At 44.4% G+C, this 18,563-nt stretch overlaps 1 protein-coding gene across 5 annotated transcripts; it reads right to left on the bottom strand.

The window, feature by feature from the left end:
- Positions 1–1,604: 1,604 nt before the first annotated feature.
- Positions 1,605–11,220, bottom strand: LOC121567882 (DCN1-like protein 5). 5 transcript variants are annotated; one of them, XM_041878231.2, is made up of 11 exons: positions 11,084–11,170; positions 8,658–8,728; positions 8,498–8,540; positions 8,294–8,396; positions 7,513–7,604; positions 5,179–5,249; positions 3,117–3,208; positions 2,896–3,004; positions 2,599–2,703; positions 2,232–2,334; positions 1,605–2,127 (listed from the first exon to the last, which is right to left on the bottom strand). In XM_041878231.2, exons 4-11 carry the CDS (start codon positions 8,362–8,364, stop codon positions 2,069–2,071), a joined length of 702 nt encoding a protein of 233 aa, XP_041734165.1. In that variant the 5' UTR covers positions 8,365–8,396; positions 8,498–8,540; positions 8,658–8,728; positions 11,084–11,170; the 3' UTR covers positions 1,605–2,068. The 5 variants fall into 5 exon arrangements, with proteins under 5 accessions (XP_041734165.1, XP_041734167.1, XP_041734168.1 ...); XM_041878233.2 differs by having other exon boundaries at positions 8,682–8,728; XM_041878234.2 differs by lacking the exon at positions 8,658–8,728.
- Between the last annotated feature and the right edge of the window lie 7,343 nt (positions 11,221–18,563).

Raw genomic sequence — 18,563 nt, 5'->3', positions numbered from 1 at the left:
GTAGATTCCATGATTATTTTGTAAAAGCAATTGGAAATAAAACATTACAAGTAAATTTTAACTTTGGATGTGTTGTTAATTAAAAGTTTGTCCCAGTGTATTTAGTTCTAACCTTGTCCCCAGGTTATGATTGCGCATTGCACTAATAAGCCTGGGATAACAACAACTATAGTCTGGCCTATGTAGGAGTGCATTTTTTTGTTTTGTTTGTTTGTCATAATTATTTGACCTTAGCAAATCAAAGACTGCAAGACAGCGGTACACAAATTAGAGGTACACAATACAGGAGGAAGTGTTTGGAGGGAGGTGATTGATTAAATATAAAGCCGATGGCTATTGGCTCTGGACCTTTTCGTGTTCTATTGGGTTGAAGGCCCAGTGCAGTCAAAAACGTGATTTCCCTGTGTTTTATATACACTGAGTGTACAAAACATTGGGAACGCCTGCTCTTTCCATGTCATTAGACTGACCAGGCGAATGCAGGTGAAAGCTGTGATCCCTTATGGATGTCACTTGTGGTCCTATGTAGCTCAATTGGTAGAGCATGGCGCTTGTAACGCCAGGGTAGTGGGTTCAATCCCCGGGACCACCCATACGTAAAAATGACTGTAAGTCGCTTTGGATAAAAGCGTCTGCTAAATTGCATATTATATTATTATTATTATTATATGAAGGGAAGGAGACAGGTTAAAGATGGATTTTTAAGCCTTGAGACAATTGAGACATTGATTGTGAATGTGTGCCATTCAGAGCGTGAATGGGCAAGACAAAAGATGGTAGTAGGTGCCATGCGCACCAGTTTGAGTGTCAAGAACTGTAACACTGCTGGGTTTTTCACGCTCAACAGTTTCCCTTGTCAAGAATAGTCCACCACCCAAAGGACATCCAGCCAACTTGACACAACTGTGGGAAGTATTGAAGTCAACATGGGCCAGCATCCATCCCTGTGGAACGCTTTCGACACCTTGTAGAGTCCATGCCTGACAAATTTAGGCTGTTCTGAGGGCAAAAGGGGGTTCAACTCCATATTAGGAAGGTGTTCCTAATGCTTTGTACACTCAGTGTATATTTCCATACTGAGGTTGGAATAATACTGTGAAATTGTGAACATTTTTACGATGCCCTTTAAGTGTAAGAGCTGTTTGAAAAGACCGCCTGAAATTTCAGCCTGTTTTGGTGGGATGGAGTTTTGGCCTGTCTGGTGACATCACCAGGCAGTACATTTGTTAATAGATCAATAACATATTGTTTTCCCCTCCCCACTCAGACCACTCCCAGACAGTCCTAGCAAAAGTCTTGCTTGAGAAATTGCTATTTGCTAAGTTATTTTTGTTTCTTTTTGAGCATTTTAATTTAAAACAATCACAGTAAGGTACTTAACTGTTACACTGAATTGATTTTAAATTGACATAAAAACAGCTGCATTGGACCTTTAACGAAGGCCATGTTTGACATGTTGATCCACCAGACCATATGAGCATCGAGCAAAAGTGTCTGGTAAACAGGATTAATTTGGTAGTACCAATCACAGCCCTGTATATTTGGTTGTAGCAGTCAGAGGTTAGAAGCATGTTTGGTTATACCAATCAGAGTTTAGAAGCAGGTTTGGTACAATTCCATTCTTTATTCTTGTTCTGAAAACATACTATAAACAAGGTAAGACTCAAAAATGAAGGGAAAATTTTTTCAAGGAAACAGAAACAATCCCCAGTCGATCTTAACACTGGTGAAATATGAAAAATAGTTCTCCCTTTAGTTTATCTTTTTGTTTGTTTTATTTTCTTCTTGTTGAACTTGTTTAAATTAACACTGAAAAAGTCTCTTCAGAGAGAAAGAGAGGACTTCATTGTTTGGCCCACGAAGCACAGAGGCCGTCACTGGAAGTGTGTGTGCTCCGTGACACCGTATGCGTGTCTGTGTGCACAGTCCATGGAAGGTGTGTGTGTGCCGTTTCTGTATATTTCAAACGGAGGCAGAACATCCTCATGTGTGCTTCTCTCTTTCGCTCTCTCGCTTTCCTCCTGCTCCCTCTTTCTCCTCTTCTGTGGTTTGGTGAGTGTCCCCTCCGCTATAACGCTGCCAGCCGAGCTTTCTGCCACTCCACAAACTCATCCAATAACACCGGCCCTGCAGAGAGAGTAGTGTTAGTGTGAGAGGGACTGTGTATGTGTTTTTTAGTGTGTTTTTGTGTGTTTTAGTGTGTGTTTTAAAATGTGTGTGTGTGTACTCACAGGCTCCATCCTCGTCATAGTTACTGAGGTCTGTGCTGACTGTACGACTGAACTCCAAGACGTTATACCATTGGTCCTTATTCATCACCTTGTACTTGGACTGCTGCAGGGGGAGGAGAGAGAATAGAGGAGGAGAGTGTAGAGGAGAGGGGGAGGACAGAGAGAAGAGGAGGAGGAGGAGAGTGTAGAGGAGAGGGGGAGGACAGAGAGAGGAGGAGGAGGGGAGTGTAGAGGAGAGGGGGAGGACAGAGAGAATAGAGGAGAGTGTAGAGGAGAGGGGGAGGACAGAGAGAGAAGAGAAAGGAGATATTAGGAGCGAGTCAGTACAGGAACCACACAGCTGTGTTCAGCATAGGGTGTGTGTTACCTCCAGAAACTGGTTGAAGACAGGGAACAGTGGCCATGTTCTCCCCAGTAGCAACGCTAGCATGGACTTAGCTGTGTCCATGTCCAGACTCCTCTGGTCCTTATCCTGGGGGAGGGGGGAGGGAGGGGGAAGAGGAGGAGACGGGAAGGAGGGGAGGAGAGAACGGGGAGAGGCAGAGGGAGGGGTAAGAGAGATGATAAAGAGGGAGAGATGATGTAAGTACATCTGCCATCCAGACCCTCTCTTCTCAGGAAGTCAAACAATTTCCTGACTATGAACCAGTGATAGAGAACTCACCCTGGCAAAGTCGAAGGCGTATCTGTAGATGTTTTTAAAGATGATCGTGTCGTTGAGCTGATTGCGCAGGTAGTCTAGTTTCCCCTGTAACCTCTCTATGCAGTCACACCTATAGGGGGGTGTAGTGTCACAAACACACACACATGGTTTCCCAGTCACACCTATAGAGTCAGAAGCATCAGAAACATAGACATGTGATGTGGTAAATCAAGGTTACTCACTGTAGTAAAGTCATTCCCTTAAGCCACTCCTCCTTAGTGAAAAATCCCATATTTGGCGCTTCAAGTTTCCAGGCTAAAACTAACATGATTATCTGAAAAAGAGAAAGAGAGACAGAGAAGAGAGAGAGGAGAGGTGAAGGGGAGAGAGAGGAGAGGTGAAGGGGGGAAAGAGGAGAGGTGAAGGGGGAAAGAGGGGAGGTGAAGGGGGAAAGAGGGGAGGTGAAGGGGAAAGAGGGGGAGGGGGGGAGGGGAAAGAGGGGGAGGGGGGAGGGGAGAGGGGGGAGGGAGAGGGGAAATAGGGGGGAGGAGGGGAGGGAAAGAGGGGGAGGGAGAGAGGGGGGAGGGCAGGAGGGAGAGCAGAGGGGGGAGGGGGCAGGAGGGAGAGGGGGGGAGAGAGGAGAGGAGGAGGGAGAGGGGGGAAGGAGGAGGGAGAGGGGGAGGAGGGGAGGAGGGAGAGGGGGAGGAGAGAGGGGGGAGGGAGAGAGAAGGGGGGAGGGAAGGGGGAGGGAGGGAGAGAGGGGGGAGGGAGGGAGAGAGAGGGGGAGGGGAGGGAGAGAGAGGAGGGGGAAAAGAGAGGAGGGGAGGGGGAAAAGAGAGGAGGGGGAGGGGGAAAAGAGAGGAGGGAGGGGGAAAAAGGGGGAGGGGAGGGGGAAAAGAGGGAGGGGGAGGGGGAAAAGGGGGGGAGGGGGAGGGGGAAAAGAGAGGAGGGGGAGGGGGAAAAGAGAGGAGGGGGGAGGGGGGGAAAGAGAGGAGGGGGGAGGGGGAAAGAGAGGAGGAGGGGGAAAGAGAGGAGGAGGGGGAGGGGGAAAAGAGAGGAGGGGGGAGGGGGGAAAGAGAGGAGGAGGGGGAGGGGGAAAGAGAGGAGGAGGGGGGAGGGGGAAAGAGAGGAGGAGGGGGAGGGGGAAAGAGAGGAGGAGGGGGGGAGGGGGAAAAGAGAGGAGGGGGGAAAAAGAGAGGAGGGGGAGGGGAAAAGAGAGAGGGGGGAAGGAGGGGAAAGAGGGAGGAGGGGGGAAAGAGGGAGGAGGGGGGAAAGAGGGAGGAGGGGGGAAAGAGAGGGGGGAGAGAGGAGGAAAGAGAGTGGGGAGGGAGGAGAGAGAGGGGGAGGGAGGAGGAGGGGAAAGAGGGGGGAGGAGGGGAAAGAGGGGGGAGGAGGGGAAAGAGGGAGAGAGGGGTGGAAAAGAGGGAGGAGGGGTGAAAAGAGGGAGGAGGGGTGGAAAAGAGGGAGGAGGGGGGAAAAGAGGGAGGAGGGGGGGGAAAAGAGGGAGGAGGGGGGGAAAAGAGGGGGGAAAAGAGGGAGGAGGGGGGGGGAAAAGAGGGAGGAGGGGGGGAAAAGAGGGAGGAGGGGGGGGGAAAAGAGGGAGGAGGGGGGGAAAAGAGGGAGGAGGGGGGAGAGGGAGGAGGGGGAAAGAGGGAGGAGGGGGAAAGAGGGAGGAGGGGGGAAAGAGGGAGGAGGGGGGAAAGAGGGAGGAGGGGGGAAAGAGGAGGGGGAAGAGGGAGGAGGGGGAAAGGGGGGAAAGAGGGAGGAGAAGGGGGGGAAAGAGGGAGGAGGGGGGAAAGGGGGGGGAAAGAGGGAGGAGGGGGGGGGGGGAGAGAGGGGGAGGGGGGAAAGAGGGAGGAGGGGGAGGGGGGGGGGAAAGAGGGGAGGAGGGGGGGGGGAAAGAGGGAGGAGAGGGAGGGGGGAGAGAGAGGGGGAGGGGGGAGAGAGGAGGGGGAGGGGGAAAGAGAGGGGGGAGAGGGAGGGGGGAAAGAGAGGGGGGAGAGGAGGAGGGGGAAAGAGAGGAGGGGGGGGGAAAGGGGGGGGAAAGAGAGGAGGGGGAGAGGGGGGAAGAGAGGAGGGGGAAAGGGGGAAAGAGAGGAGGGGGAAAGAGAGAGGAGGGGGGAAAGGGGGGAAAGAGAGGAGGGGGGAGGGGGGAAAGAGAGGAGGGGAGAGAGGAGGGGGGGGGAGAGGAGGGGGGGAGAGAGGAGGGGGGGAGAGAGGAGAGGGGGTAAAGAGAGGGAACATACATCATAATTATCAACGATGGGTGGGTGGATGAAGAGAAAAGAGGAGAGGAAGACTAACGTTTTCTGGTTCCACTCCAATGTCTTCACAGAACTTCTCCATCCCCTCTGGACCCAACACCTCATCTGGACCTGGCACACACACACACAAAAATTGTATAAATGACTCAATACTTGGTGAACAATAATCAACTTCAGCTTTCCTTGCGACTTAAAGAGTTCTATCAGAGTGTGTATCAAAGTTAATAGGCCATCTTATTTTTTGTATCTATGATCATCATGATATGACATACAGTGCCTTCAGAAAGTATCACACCCCTTGACTTTTTCCACATTTTGTTGTGTAACAGCCTGAATTAGTCCCGTGTAGCTCAGTTGGTAGAGCATGGCGTTTGCAACGTCAGGGTTGTGGGTTCGATTCCCACGGGGGGCCAGAATGAAGAAAAAGGCGTCCTTCCTAACTCAATTGCCGGAGAGGAAGGAAGCTGCTCAGGGATTTCACCATGGTGACTTTAAAACAGTTACAGTTTAATGCCTGTGATAGGAGAAAACTGAGGATGGATCAACATCATCGTAGTTACTCCACAATACTAACCTAAATGGCAGAGTAAAAAGAAGGAAACCTGTACAGAATAAAAAAGATTCCAAAACATGCATCCTGTTTGCAATAAGGTACTAAAGTAAAATGGCAAAGAATTAGGCAAATAAATAAACTATGTCCTGAAAACAAACCATTATGTTTGGGGCAAATCCAACACAACACATCACTGAGTACCACTCTTCATATTTTCAAGCATGGTGGTGGCTGCATCATGTTATGAGTATGCTTGTCATCAGCAAGCAATAGGGAGTTTTTTAGGATAAAAATAAACTGAATAGAGCTAAGCACAGGCAAAATCCTAGAGGAAAATCTGGTTCAGTCTGCTTTCCAACAGACACTGAGAGACAAATTCACCTTTCAGCAGGACAATAACCTAAAACACAATACCAAATATACACTGGAGTTGCTTACCAAGATGACATTGAATGTTCTTGAGTGGCCGAGTTCGAGTTTTGACTTAAATTGGCTTGAAAATCTATGGCAAGACTTGAAAATGGCTGTCTAGCAATGATCAACAATCAACTTAACAGAGCTTGAAGATTTTTTTTATTTTTATAGAATAATGTGCAAATATTGTACATTCCAGGTATGCAAAGCTCTTATAGACTTACCCTGAAAGATTCACAGCCAATTTCCCTCTACTGTGCGAATTGTCATCGAATCAACACAATATTATCCCCTTTCAATACAACATACCGAAACAAAACGAACTACGCAATACATTTTCTTGTAGGCAGAGCACATTGGAGTAGGATTCTATTGCATTGACAGGCATGACTCAGGCCCATACTTTACAGCATGAGTGGTCGCGAGTAGATGTACTTGTTTTGAGATCAAAGCAAGAGCTGCATATAGCCAGGTGTGTACATTTGTTCATATTGTTTGCTAGTAAGTAAGTTATTAGCCCAGTTATAGTTAGTTTCTAGTCAGCAATGGGGGAGTGGTTGCTTCCTACAAGAGCACAAAACAGGTGCATTTCTAGCCATCTTTGAAAAGTAAGTCAGGTAAAGAGCTTTTTTTCTGTCTTTAAGGGGCAGTGTTGTATTTTGAGAGAGGCTTGAATAAGCTAAGTAGCCAATAGGCAGAGGGTAGCATAATTTGTCTGATTCTCTGTAATAATGGTAAGGGAATAATAATGAATTTTATTTTGTAAAGTGGATTCTTGCATCAAACACCACAACATTTTCAGTCACCTCCTTGTCTGAAGGACAAGTGGATAAACAGGTTAATCTCAATCCCTAAATGTTTTTTTCAAAAGTCTCATGGAATGTAGGTCTACATTGAACACCACACATTGGCTGCTACTGTAGGCTGAATGATAGAACAGCTATTCCATGCTAAAATGTTATGGGATACATTTTCTCCATTGTTTTTTATGGTATGCCACGCTGATAGGCCTACATTATGATCAAATAGCCACAGTAGCCTACTTGGCCACCGTTATAACTAACTTAAAGTAGGTACAGCCTCAGTGTTCCACGTAAACGCGTGCCACAAGTTGCACAGAATTTTCACAACATTCAAGTTTGCGCACAGCAGACCAGAAATTTGCTCAGTGCCGAACATTTTTTGAGGGAACATTGCTCAGAGCTGTAATCACTGCCAAAGGTGATTCTAACATGTATTGACTCAGGGGTGTGAATACTTATGTAAGTCAGATATTTCTGTATTTCATTTTCAGTAAATTTGATAATATTTCTAAAAACATGTTTTCACTTTGTCATTATGGGGTATTGTGTGTCGATGGGTGAGAAATAAGTCAAGGGGTATGAATACTTTCTGAAGGCACTGTACCTGTGTACTCGTAGAACCAGGCCAGACATTTCTTATTGGAGAACTGGTCCTCTGGGCTGATCAACCGGCCTGGAGCCTGGGGTCTGCAGAAACTACAACACAGGATAGAACAGTCAGAAACTACAACATACAGGATAGAACACAGTCAGAAACTACAACACAGGATAGAACACAGTCAGAAACTACAACACAGGATAGAACAGTCAGAAACTACAACATACAGGATAGAACAGTCAGAAACTACAACATACAGGATAGAACACAGTCAGAAACTACAACACAGGATAGAACACAGAAACTACAACACAGGATAGAACATAGTCACTAAACAGACTCGGACACATGCATGAGAGGAGTTCTCAGGATATTCAGTGTCACACACACTCCTCCCCCTCTCCTTTCCTGTGGACTGACTGAGGTCTGTGTTGCATAAGGGGACAAATATGTGCTGAGTGTTGAGTTCCTTTAGTCAAGCAGCCAGGCTCACTGCACAGAGAAAAGCCAGCAAGCAGCAGCTGCAACACACACGGTGGAATGGGTGAGGAGACGAAGGGTCTACAGTAGAAGGGTTGGGTGAGGCAGAGTTCCACTACAGCTCTAAACACAGCAGTATCTGGGGGGAGGGAAAAGACCAAACATCCAATAGTGGAGGATGGTCGGAGAAGTGAGGTGAGGAGCAGGGGAACAGGGGTGGTGGGTGAGGGGTGGTGAGGAGAAGGAGGGCGGGGATGGTGGGTGAGGAGCAGGGGTGAAGGGTAGTGGGTGAGGAGTGGTTCCTCACCAGGTGATTTTACACTTCCTGAGTCCCGGGTCATCTGACCCTGAAGACTTCCTCTTCTTCTTCACAGGCATCGCGGCGTCTCCACACGGGTTAACTAGCTGGGCTGGGTCCACACACACACACACACTGAATCTGTCAGCTCACCCAGCCGAGAGCCATACCATAAACAGTATACTATTTACAGATAGTATATAGGAGAAGTACCTATGTATTTCTGGTCTCCTTGTCCATTCAAATCTATAAGATTCTATAATAAAAACACAGTTTACAGTGAGAGACAAGACAGTATGGTCACATCACATAGCTAATCAACTCTCAGAATGCCCCTGCTCTGGCAGTGGCTCAACTAGCTTCACTCATTTACAAATCTGTCCAGCGTCTGTGATACCGTCTGTAGGTCTGCCTCCTCAGCCAGTCCGAACACTGTGTACTATCCTACAGCAACAGACAGAGAGAGAGCAGGAGGGAGAGGGGAGATGACATAGTAGCTAATATACTGGCAAGCTATCTTCGTCTTGTGTAAGTGGTTTTTGTGGTTGTGCGCCAGACAAGGCATAAACCACAGATCAGATAACTCCCATGTTTAATGTTAGCCAATTGGCTGTATATTGCATAAATTAGCTAGCCTAAACAAACAGATCTCATCCAATGCATGCATCGTTACTTGGCTAGCTGCTATCTGGTCAATAAGTTATGTGGACCTTAGCCCATTCAATAGACAGTAGCTGCAATGGTGTAGTGCTGCCTGAAGAAGTGGGTATACTCTAATTTCCTGACATGCTTTCAGGTTCTGCACTCCCAGGGTGCCACAATGCTGGGTGTGTGACAAAGCTCTAAGGGAGAGCTGACCAGCCAAAATTGGATGCTCTAAATCCACAACAATGCTTAAACCACATCAGGAGACAATTTTTTAGGTCTGGGGGGGGAAAAATTATGCAACTGAAAAAAAAGTGGGCACACTGCATATAGCCCCACTACACCACTGGGTAGATGGGTATACCCCCCTTGGGTTCTCGAGACCTATGTGGACCTTTCTTTTGGAAGCTGATAAACAAACGTGAATTAGCTGGCTACTGTAGAATCAGCGCTAGTGGCCAGATTTCATCCAAATTACTTTGATCATCTAGTTGGCCAACGTTACATTTCTACCGGATGCTTTAATGTACAGACAGCAGACACATCAATGATCGCTACTCTACTAGCCAACGTTAGTTACCTAGCTAGCTACCCAGTTCACGTACACAGAACTACAACAAATAACGATATGCATCGACACACATGCAGGAGTTTCTCCCAATTATTGTTGTAGGTGCAAGCTAACGTTAAACACTGGTCAGAATAACTGCGTCACCGTAATGCAGAATGGAGAGAAGCATTCATAAACCCATGGTACCTGGTAACTAGCTAGATAGCTTGTCTAAATATTAACTATAGTACATTGCCAAAGTACCGAAGAACGGTTGTAATCAAATCCAATTAAACAAATATTGACAAGATTTCGTTTGATAGGTCTAGCGAGTACTAACGTTAGCTAGCGGCTAGGCAACTTAACTGCGATTGCAAAGCCAAAGCAAAGGCTAACATGCATTGATTATCCAAATCAAATTTCATTTATCACACGAGCTGAATACAACTGATGTAGACTTTACAGCGAAATGCTTGCTTACGAACCATTCCCAACGATGCAGTTTAAAATGTCAAATTACCGGAACGACGTTACTTGGCAATCAATTACCTAGCTAGCTAAGTGAAACAAGCAATATTATTATCTTGATCTGGCTGAATCTATACATGTGATTAATAATCTAAACCACAAAAGTAACTAACTTTATCTGCATAACGATTACAAAAATACCTCCATGCATAACGATTTAAACAATACCCCCATGCATAACGATTACAACAATATCCCCATGCATAAAGATTACAACAACATCCCCATGCATAAAGATTCCAACAATACCCACATGCATAAAGATTACAATAATACGCCCATGCATAAAGATTACAATAATACCCCCATGCATAAAGATTACAATAATACCCCCATGCATAAAGATTACAACAATACCCCCATGCATAAAGATTACAACAATACCCCCCATGCATAGATTACAATAATACCCCCATGCATAAAGATTACAACAATATCTCCATGCATAAAGATTACAACAATACCCCCATGCATAAAGATTACAATAATATCCCCATGCATAAAGACTACAACAATACCCCCACGCATAAAGATTACAACAATACCCCCACGCATAAAGATTACAACAATACCCCCATGCATAAAGATTACAACAATACCCCCGTGCATAAAGATTACAACAATACCCCCACGACTAGTGGGGCTTTGCTTCTTTGTTGTTATCAAGATTAAGACATAGCTAGCTAGTTAGTTAGCTAAAAATGTAAGCTAATTAGTTCGCTAGCAAGCCAACTAACGCGTGTAGCTAACATCCAGCTACTTTAGTTAGCCAGTTCGCAGGTTAGTTCTGTCATGATGTTCAAAAGCCAACAGTCGAATACCAGCAAAACAAGCTGAATTTAACTACCATGTCTAGCTACCTAGAATACATGGGGTACAGAGATCAATCGAATTCGACCAAAACAATGGAAACGATTAGCTAGAATGCTAGCTAAATTAGTTTCTCAGAAGTCAGAAAACGTATTTAGCCGTTGTTGGCTAGCAAGCTAAATATTTGCCACAGGGTTACGTCAGTTCATCCACCAGTTACAACACCGTTTTTGATATAAAAAATTATGTGAATATTTTATGCAAACCTTGGATTCCAAGAGTTGTGTTTCTTTTTATGCGAGTAGATCATGTACTTTTACGGTTGCAATCTAGTGAGCTGATCACTTTCCAAGTGGTAAAAGCAAACTGCTTTCTTCCGGGGCAACAGAGAGCTATGGAACGTACCACATGATTTCAAGGGGTGCGCGATTGAGTCGTCCTAGCTATGGAAATAAATCAAATTACAGGTCGAATTATTCGAATATATATTTTACCATGCTTGATTTAAAATAATATCAAAAGCAAGAAATTGGAAAGAAATATAAAATAACTAAGGATTAGGTATAAATAAAATGCCCCCCTCCTCCCTACTTCAGAAATGACGAACACGACACTTGTATGGAACGCCGGTTGGGTCTTTGCATCTAAAAAAATATACATGTCAAATAAAACTATTTGACGCGTCAAATAAGCTTTTAATTTTACACGTCAAATAAAACAATTCCGTTATAGAATGTTGTGTGTGCTGAATTTGCATGTGCAAGCCAAGCGCCACCATTACGATCAGTAGCACTGGCAAAGCTGTACAACAAAAAGTCTGCAAACAAGCACACACCCGCCACCAACGAAATGGAAAGCCAAAAGGTTCAAATTGTCTTACCCGGAAGACGTCTTAACACTTGTAATTATCATTTTTCACTTGCTTATTTCAAGTGTCAAATGTCATTTTTACACGTGTTCGTTACACCTGTTTAGTGTGCATTTACAGGTGTAATGAATGCTTGTTATGGTCATTTTTACACGTGTTCATTACACCTGTTTAGTGTGCATTTACAGGTTTAACGAACGCTTGTTATGGTCATTTTTACATGTGTTTACTACACCTAATTTGACCTAGGACAACCCTGTGAAAACGTTGCTAATATCTACAACATATCAGCTTTCAAACAGCACAGATATTACTTTTGAATATCCTTTGAAATATTCATAGAAATGAACAACTTCAGATATAAACCAGGAACGTTAACGTTAGTACTATGGCACTGTTTGAACAGGAATCGCAGTCCCATGGTCTCTATTTTCACAAAACTGTCATCCTGCAGAATGGAAACCATGCAGAGGAGCCTTGAGTGGGCTAGGGGGAGGTTGATAAATGTTGCTTCAGCAGATGATCTAATTGAGTATCTCAGTTCATTCAGGAGATTCGTACCTCTGGCTGGCATGCACAACAAGGTAAGCAGTATTGTAGTGGGTGTGGTTGGGCTTACTGTTGAGCAATCAATACCAGGTCATGTTCATAGGCCGTTGATTTTCTTTCACTCTTCGATCTCCTGCTGCCCATTATATTTGTTCTTGGTCAACATTTCTATTTATGTCTTGGCTTTAAAATCCAATATAATAAAAACATTACTTGGCCACAATTTGTGACAGTTACTATCATTTAAAAGTGTTTTTGGAATGAGGGGGGCGGGCGGTGTCACAATACATTAAATAGCCTAAACACAGTGTTGTATTATTGTTACAGCCAGTTCCAGTTACCGGGCTTCTCAGACTTAAAGAGGAACTAGAGGTGCACCTTGTTATGCCATCACTCAAGAGCAACTGAGGTTTCTGATGTCCTGTGCTTTCAGTGTGCCTCAGATGGCAGATATTCTACATGTGTCCCGATCGACAGTCAAACGTCAGTTGTGCTTGGGAATAATGCTATAAACTACAAAGACTTTAGATGCATGGTTTCCAGTTTCTTACCAATCAAACAATTTAGAATGACTACAATCAAGACAGGACTTAAAAATTACTATGATGATATACATTACCTCATCCCTGGCCATTGTTAATCTTTTTTTCCCCAGACACTTCAATCAGTCACATGCACCATTATATTCTGACATGTCAGACTTGGCTCTGGATCAAAAGATTAAGGACTTGGTGGCTGGGAACAACAAACTTGGACCGGAGGCTGTTCGAGCACAATTAAGGGCATTGGGAATCCAGGTGCAGAGACTCAGAGTGCTTTGTGTTAACCCGAGGGCGGCTGCCCTCAGAGCCATGTCGCAGAGGCTGCATAGAAGGTCATACCGTGTTGCTGGACCAAACTCATTATGACACCTTGATGGAAACCACAAACTGATAAGGTAGATGTATCTTTGTGATAGACACAATTATCTATATCACTGGTGAGAAGTTGTACATTGTAACATCTCAAATTGTTCATCAACAACTTGTTAATTAACAGTTCAGTTTAGCAAGCAAAGGCCCTTGATACCATATGTCACTCATGTGGATAATAATTGTTTTATTGTGTTTCTGCTACTTCTGTGATTGATAAAATATTTTCCTGTTGAAAAACAAATGATAGTCCCACTAAGCCCAAACCAGATGGGATGGCGTATCGCTGCAGAATGCTGTGGTAGCCATGCTGGTTAAGTGTGCCCTGAATTCTAAATAAATCACAGACAGTGTCACCAGCAAAGCACCCCCACACAATAACACCTCCTCCTCCATGCTTTACGGTGAGAAATACACATGTGGAGATCATCCGTTCACCCACACCGTGTCTCACAAAGCCACGGCTGTTGGAACCAAAAATCTTAAGGCCAAATTTCTACCGGTCTAATGTCCATTGCTCGTGTTTCTTGACCCAAGCAGGTCTCTTCTTATTATTGGTGTCCTTTAGTAGTGGTTTCTTTGCAGCAATTCGACCATGAAGGCCTGATTCACACAGTCCCCTCTGAACAGTTGATATTGAGATGTGTCTGTGACTTGAACTCTGTGAAGCATTTATTTGGGCTGCAATTTCTGAGGCTGGTAACTCTAATGAATTTATCCTCTGTAGCAGAGGTAACTCTGGGTCTTCCATTCCTGTTGCGGTCCTCATGAGAGCCAGTTTCATCATAGTGCTTGATGTTTTTTGCGACTACACTTGAAGAAACTTTAAAAGTTCTTGAAATGTTCTGTATTGACTGACCTTCATGTCTTAAAGTAATGGTGGACTGTCATTTCTCTTTGCTTATTTGAGCTATTCTTGCCATTATATGGACTTGGTTTTTTACCAAATAGGGCTATCTTCTGTATACCTATCTTCTGTAGACGCAAAGTTCAGCTAAAAATAAAAACATTACTTGGATTGCTGTAGTCTACGCAGGTTTAACGATAATGGCTTCACAGTCGTAGGTATTATTATTATTTTTTTCTACAGGACGTTTTTGTGATGTTGGTACTATTGGATTGTTTAAGCATTAAATCCAAAAAGTCACCCAGATAAATTTTATTTAGTAGCTCTAGACGATTAGGGTTTGATAAAATCAAAGTTGATAAATACAAAAACTGTCATAGTTAATCTAATTCAAAAGTTTATAACCTTACCTGTCAACAAGGTTATCTTCTCCATGCTCCTGTGGTGTCTCCTCAAGCAAGCGATCAAATTGTGTATTTATTCGATCTCTCATTTCGCTTATACGTCTTCGGAATCGATCCGCCATCATTAGTTGTCAGTTGAAATGTGGATAATTGCACGAAACTATGGACCACTCTTGGGAAAATTGCACTTCCGGTATTAATTAAGGTTGTCAGAAATACTGAGTATTATTTATTAAAAACGATACTTAGAGATATATAAAAACATGAAAAGCGATATTAAAGACGAACATAAGTGGTTTTCATTAAGTCTTTCATGGGTTAGGACAACACACATTGGCGTGTTTGGATGTAACTTAGTAAAAGCAACTGGTCTTAAGGTAAAAACAAAATAAATGTTTCGTTTTCACTGTGTAAGGCAACCTCTGACAACACAAATATGTTATATTACACAATACAGCTTCAAATTTGCACAACACTTAATGGTAGTAACTAATCAAAATTGCAATAGGTATTCATTTTTTGGTCCACTAGATGTCAGTCTGAGTTGACTGTAGAATACACGGATACTCAGTGAAATAATAAAAAGCTTCAGTTATGTAGATAATTTCGGAACAGACAGCATTAGACAGCTATTCATGAAAATGTGCTTTTCAATTACCGCCATACCATGTTAGCCTGATGAATGGGTATACTTTATACTAGATAGGACTTCACTGCTCACTGAACTGTTACTAATTTCCTGCGCTGAGCAAAGACTGAATTAAAACATTTATAAAAAGTTATGGAATAAGAAAGCAACAATGTTGACATTTTCAAGATGTATTTTGTATGCATTGGCAAGAGGGAAAATAAATATTATATGCACAACAGTTATTGAACATTTGAGGACCCAAGGAAAGATATGACTTGTTGAAGAATGTCCATTCCTAGGCCTGCTCTGGAGCCTCCGAGGGGATTAATTTGCTCGACAAGTAGTTGCATGTGAGCATTGTCCAAAACAAACTGGTTTTGTGGGAAAGTCACTCTCTCTCTGGTCAGGCTACAACAGACTCTTCTGCTGTATAACGGTCTCCTGTCCCGGAAGCACCGCCGTCTCCTGTCCCGGAAGCACCGCCGTCTCCTGTCCCGGAAGGACCGCCGCCTTCTATCCCAGAAGGACTGCCGTCTCCTGTCCCAGAAGCACCTCCGCCTCCTGTCCCGGAAGCACCGCCGTCTCCTGTCCCGGAAGCACTGCCGCCTCCTGTCCCGGAAGCACCGCCGTCTCCTGTCCCGGAAGCACCGCCACCTTCTATCCCAGAAGGACCGCCGTCTCCTGTCCCGGAAGCACCTCCGCCTCCTGTCCGGGAAGCACCGCCGTCTCCTGTCCCGGAAGCACAGCCGTCTCCTATCCCGGAAGCACCGCCGTCTCCTGTCCCGGAAGCACCGCCGTCTCCTGTCCCGGAAGCACCTCCGCCTCCTGTCCGGGAAGCACCTCCGCCTCCTGTCCGGGAAGCACCGCCGTCTCCTATCCCGGAAGCACCGCCGTCTCCTGTCCCGGAAGCACCTCCGTCTCCTGTCCTGGAAGCACCGCCGTCTCCTGTCCCGGAAGCACCGCCGCCTCCTGCCCGGGAAGCACCGCCGTCTCCTGTCCCGGAAGCACCGCCGCCTCCTGTCCGGGAAGCACTGCCGTCTCCTGTCCCGGAAGCTCCTGTTGGTGTTGGTACTGTGCCTTCAACTTCTGAGGGTGTGGCAGCAAACAGGTCATGTATTGCAGTGTTTGCTGTGCAAGGCAACCCCTAACAAACATTTGCAGAGGGGACTGATGCATCTCAGCCCTCAAACCATGATGGTTCCACTGGTTGCAGAATTCTGTTAAGTCTCTATTGATTCTAGGCAGGTACACATAATGCAGAGCCCAGAGTTGCATTTCATTGTCCACATACACAATGCCCTCGCTCTCACACATTGGTCATACCACGCCACAGCTCACCCCATAGTCTCTCAATCCGCTGATTGTGCGTGCTCCTTCCTCTCAGAGCACTGCCTCTCCCAGAGCCTCTGAAAATGTTAATCTCGTTACCTGTATAAAAGACACCTGGGAGCCAGAAATCTTTCTGATTGAGAGGGGGTCAAATACTTATTTCCCTCATTAAAATGCAAATCAATTTATATTGCAAAAAAAAAAATCGGGATTTTTTTGTTGTTATTCTGTCTCTCACTGTTCAAATAAACCTACCATTAAAATTATAGACTGATCATTTCTTTGTCAGTGGGCAAACGTACAAAATCAGCAGGGGATCAAATACTTTTTTCCCTCACTGTATAACAAAGCAGCAGACCAAATATTAAATTAACATCCAAAATGTGGAACAATGTTAATTAACAATCTACCGCGGATCACAACTATAAGTACTTCCGTTAGCCCTCTAAAGGCTACAACAAGGGTTTGTTCTAGACTGTTTCTTGCAGCGGAAGATGTGTGATTACAATATCTACTTCAATTGGAAAAATAACCACGTTTATCTTGATGAGTCAAGAGGACAGACTCTCCTGTTGTTCACATTTAGGCACAAATACTTTGCTCCAACTGTTTTTACCTCCGTATGTCCTCAATATGAGCATGTTAATTAATTTCATGATGCAGACATTCTATAAATCACAAAAGTAGAAGAAACACAATAAAACAATTATTATCCACACAAGTGACATATGGTATCAAGGGCCATTGCTTGCTAAACTGAACTGTTAGTTGTTGATGAACAAGTTGTTGATGAACAAAGTCCATCTTTTCATCCAGAGCCAAGTCTGACGTGTCTGAATCTAACGGTGCAAGTGACAGATTGAAGTGTCTGGAAAAAAAGAGTAACAATGGCCAGGGATGAGGTAATGTATATCATCATAGTAATTTTTAAGTCCTGTCTTGATTGTAGTCATTCTAAATTGTTTGATTGGTAAGAAACTGGAAACCATGCATCTAAAGTCTTTGTAGTTTATAGCATTATTCCCAAGCACAACTGATGTTTGACTGTCGATCGGGACACATGTAGAATATCTGCCATCTGAGGCACACTGAAAGCACAGGACATCAGAAACCTCAGTTGCTCTTGAGTGATGGCATAACAAGGTGCACCTCTAGCTCCTCTCCAAGTCCGAGAAGCCCGGTAACCGGAACTGGCTGTAACAATAATACAACACTGTGTTTAGGCTATTTAATGTATTGTGACACGGCCCGCCCCCCTCATTCCAAAAACACTTTTAAATGATAGTAACTGTCACAAATTGTGGCCAAGTAATGTTTTTATAATATTGGATTTTAAAGCCAAGACATAAATAGAAATGTTGACCAAGAACGAATACAATGGGCAACAGGAGATCGAAGAGTAAAAGAAAATCAACGGCCTATGAACATTACATGGTTTGATTGCTCAACAGTAAGCCCAACCACACCCACTACAATGTTGCTTACCTTGTTGTGCATGCCAGCCAGAGGTATGAATCTCCTGAATGAACTGAGATACTCAATTAGGTCATCTGCTGAAGCAACATTTATCAACCTCCCCTAGCCCACTCAAGGCTCCTCTGCATGGTTTCCATTCTGCAAAATGACAGTTTTGTGAAAATAGAGACCATGGGACTGCGATTCCTGTTCAAACAGTGCCATAGTACTAACGTTAACGTTCCTGGTTTATGTCTGAAGTTGTTAATTTCTATGAATATTTCAAAGGGTATTCAAAAGTAATATCTGTGCTGTTTGAAAGCTGATATGTTGTAGATATTAGCAAAGTTTTTACAGGGTTGTCCTAGGTTAAATTAGCTTTATGTGAGCTTTGTAGCGCGGATAAGGCCAGGTGGCATTGAAATTATAGCTAGCCAGCCAGCCTGCCTGAAGTTTTAGACCTTCAGCTGTTGTTTTGCCTAAAAATACAAAAACAGATTTGACGTCAGTACTCCTCGATAATAAGTCACTTTTATGTAGCTAGTCTTAAGGCATAGCCATGTCATGTTTCAGTGGCTGTAAAAGTTAACAATGGACATGTTTTTTCGAGCAGGGCTGTAAATATGTCACAAGACGGCGCCATTCACTGCGGCTAAGTATGGCTGGGGTTTGAGGCTAAGGAACGTTAGCAAGCTAACTTGTAACTCATTTACCAATCCAGCCATTTAAATACCAGCATTCATTAAAAAAAA

Source organism: Coregonus clupeaformis, chromosome 6, assembly GCF_020615455.1.
Source record: "Coregonus clupeaformis isolate EN_2021a chromosome 6, ASM2061545v1, whole genome shotgun sequence".
Taxonomy (NCBI): Eukaryota; Metazoa; Chordata; class Actinopteri; order Salmoniformes; family Salmonidae; genus Coregonus; species Coregonus clupeaformis.
Note: the sequence above shows the minus strand (reverse complement) of the source record. Positions and strands in the feature narration are given on the sequence as shown.

Excerpts from the sequence above, each read along its gene's own strand:
- LOC121567882 (XM_041878231.2), bottom strand. The coding sequence starts at position 8,364 with ATGCCTGTGAAGAAGAAGAGGAAGTCTTCAGGGTCAGATGACCCGGGA. Across the intron at positions 5,250-7,512 it reads CTGGTTCTACGAGTACACAG|GTCCAGATGAGGTGTTGGGT; the intron begins GTACAGTGCCTT and ends TGTGTGTGCCAG. Across the intron at positions 3,005-3,116 it reads AAGGGAATGACTTTACTACA|GTGTGACTGCATAGAGAGGT; the intron begins GTGAGTAACCTT and ends ACCCCCCTATAG.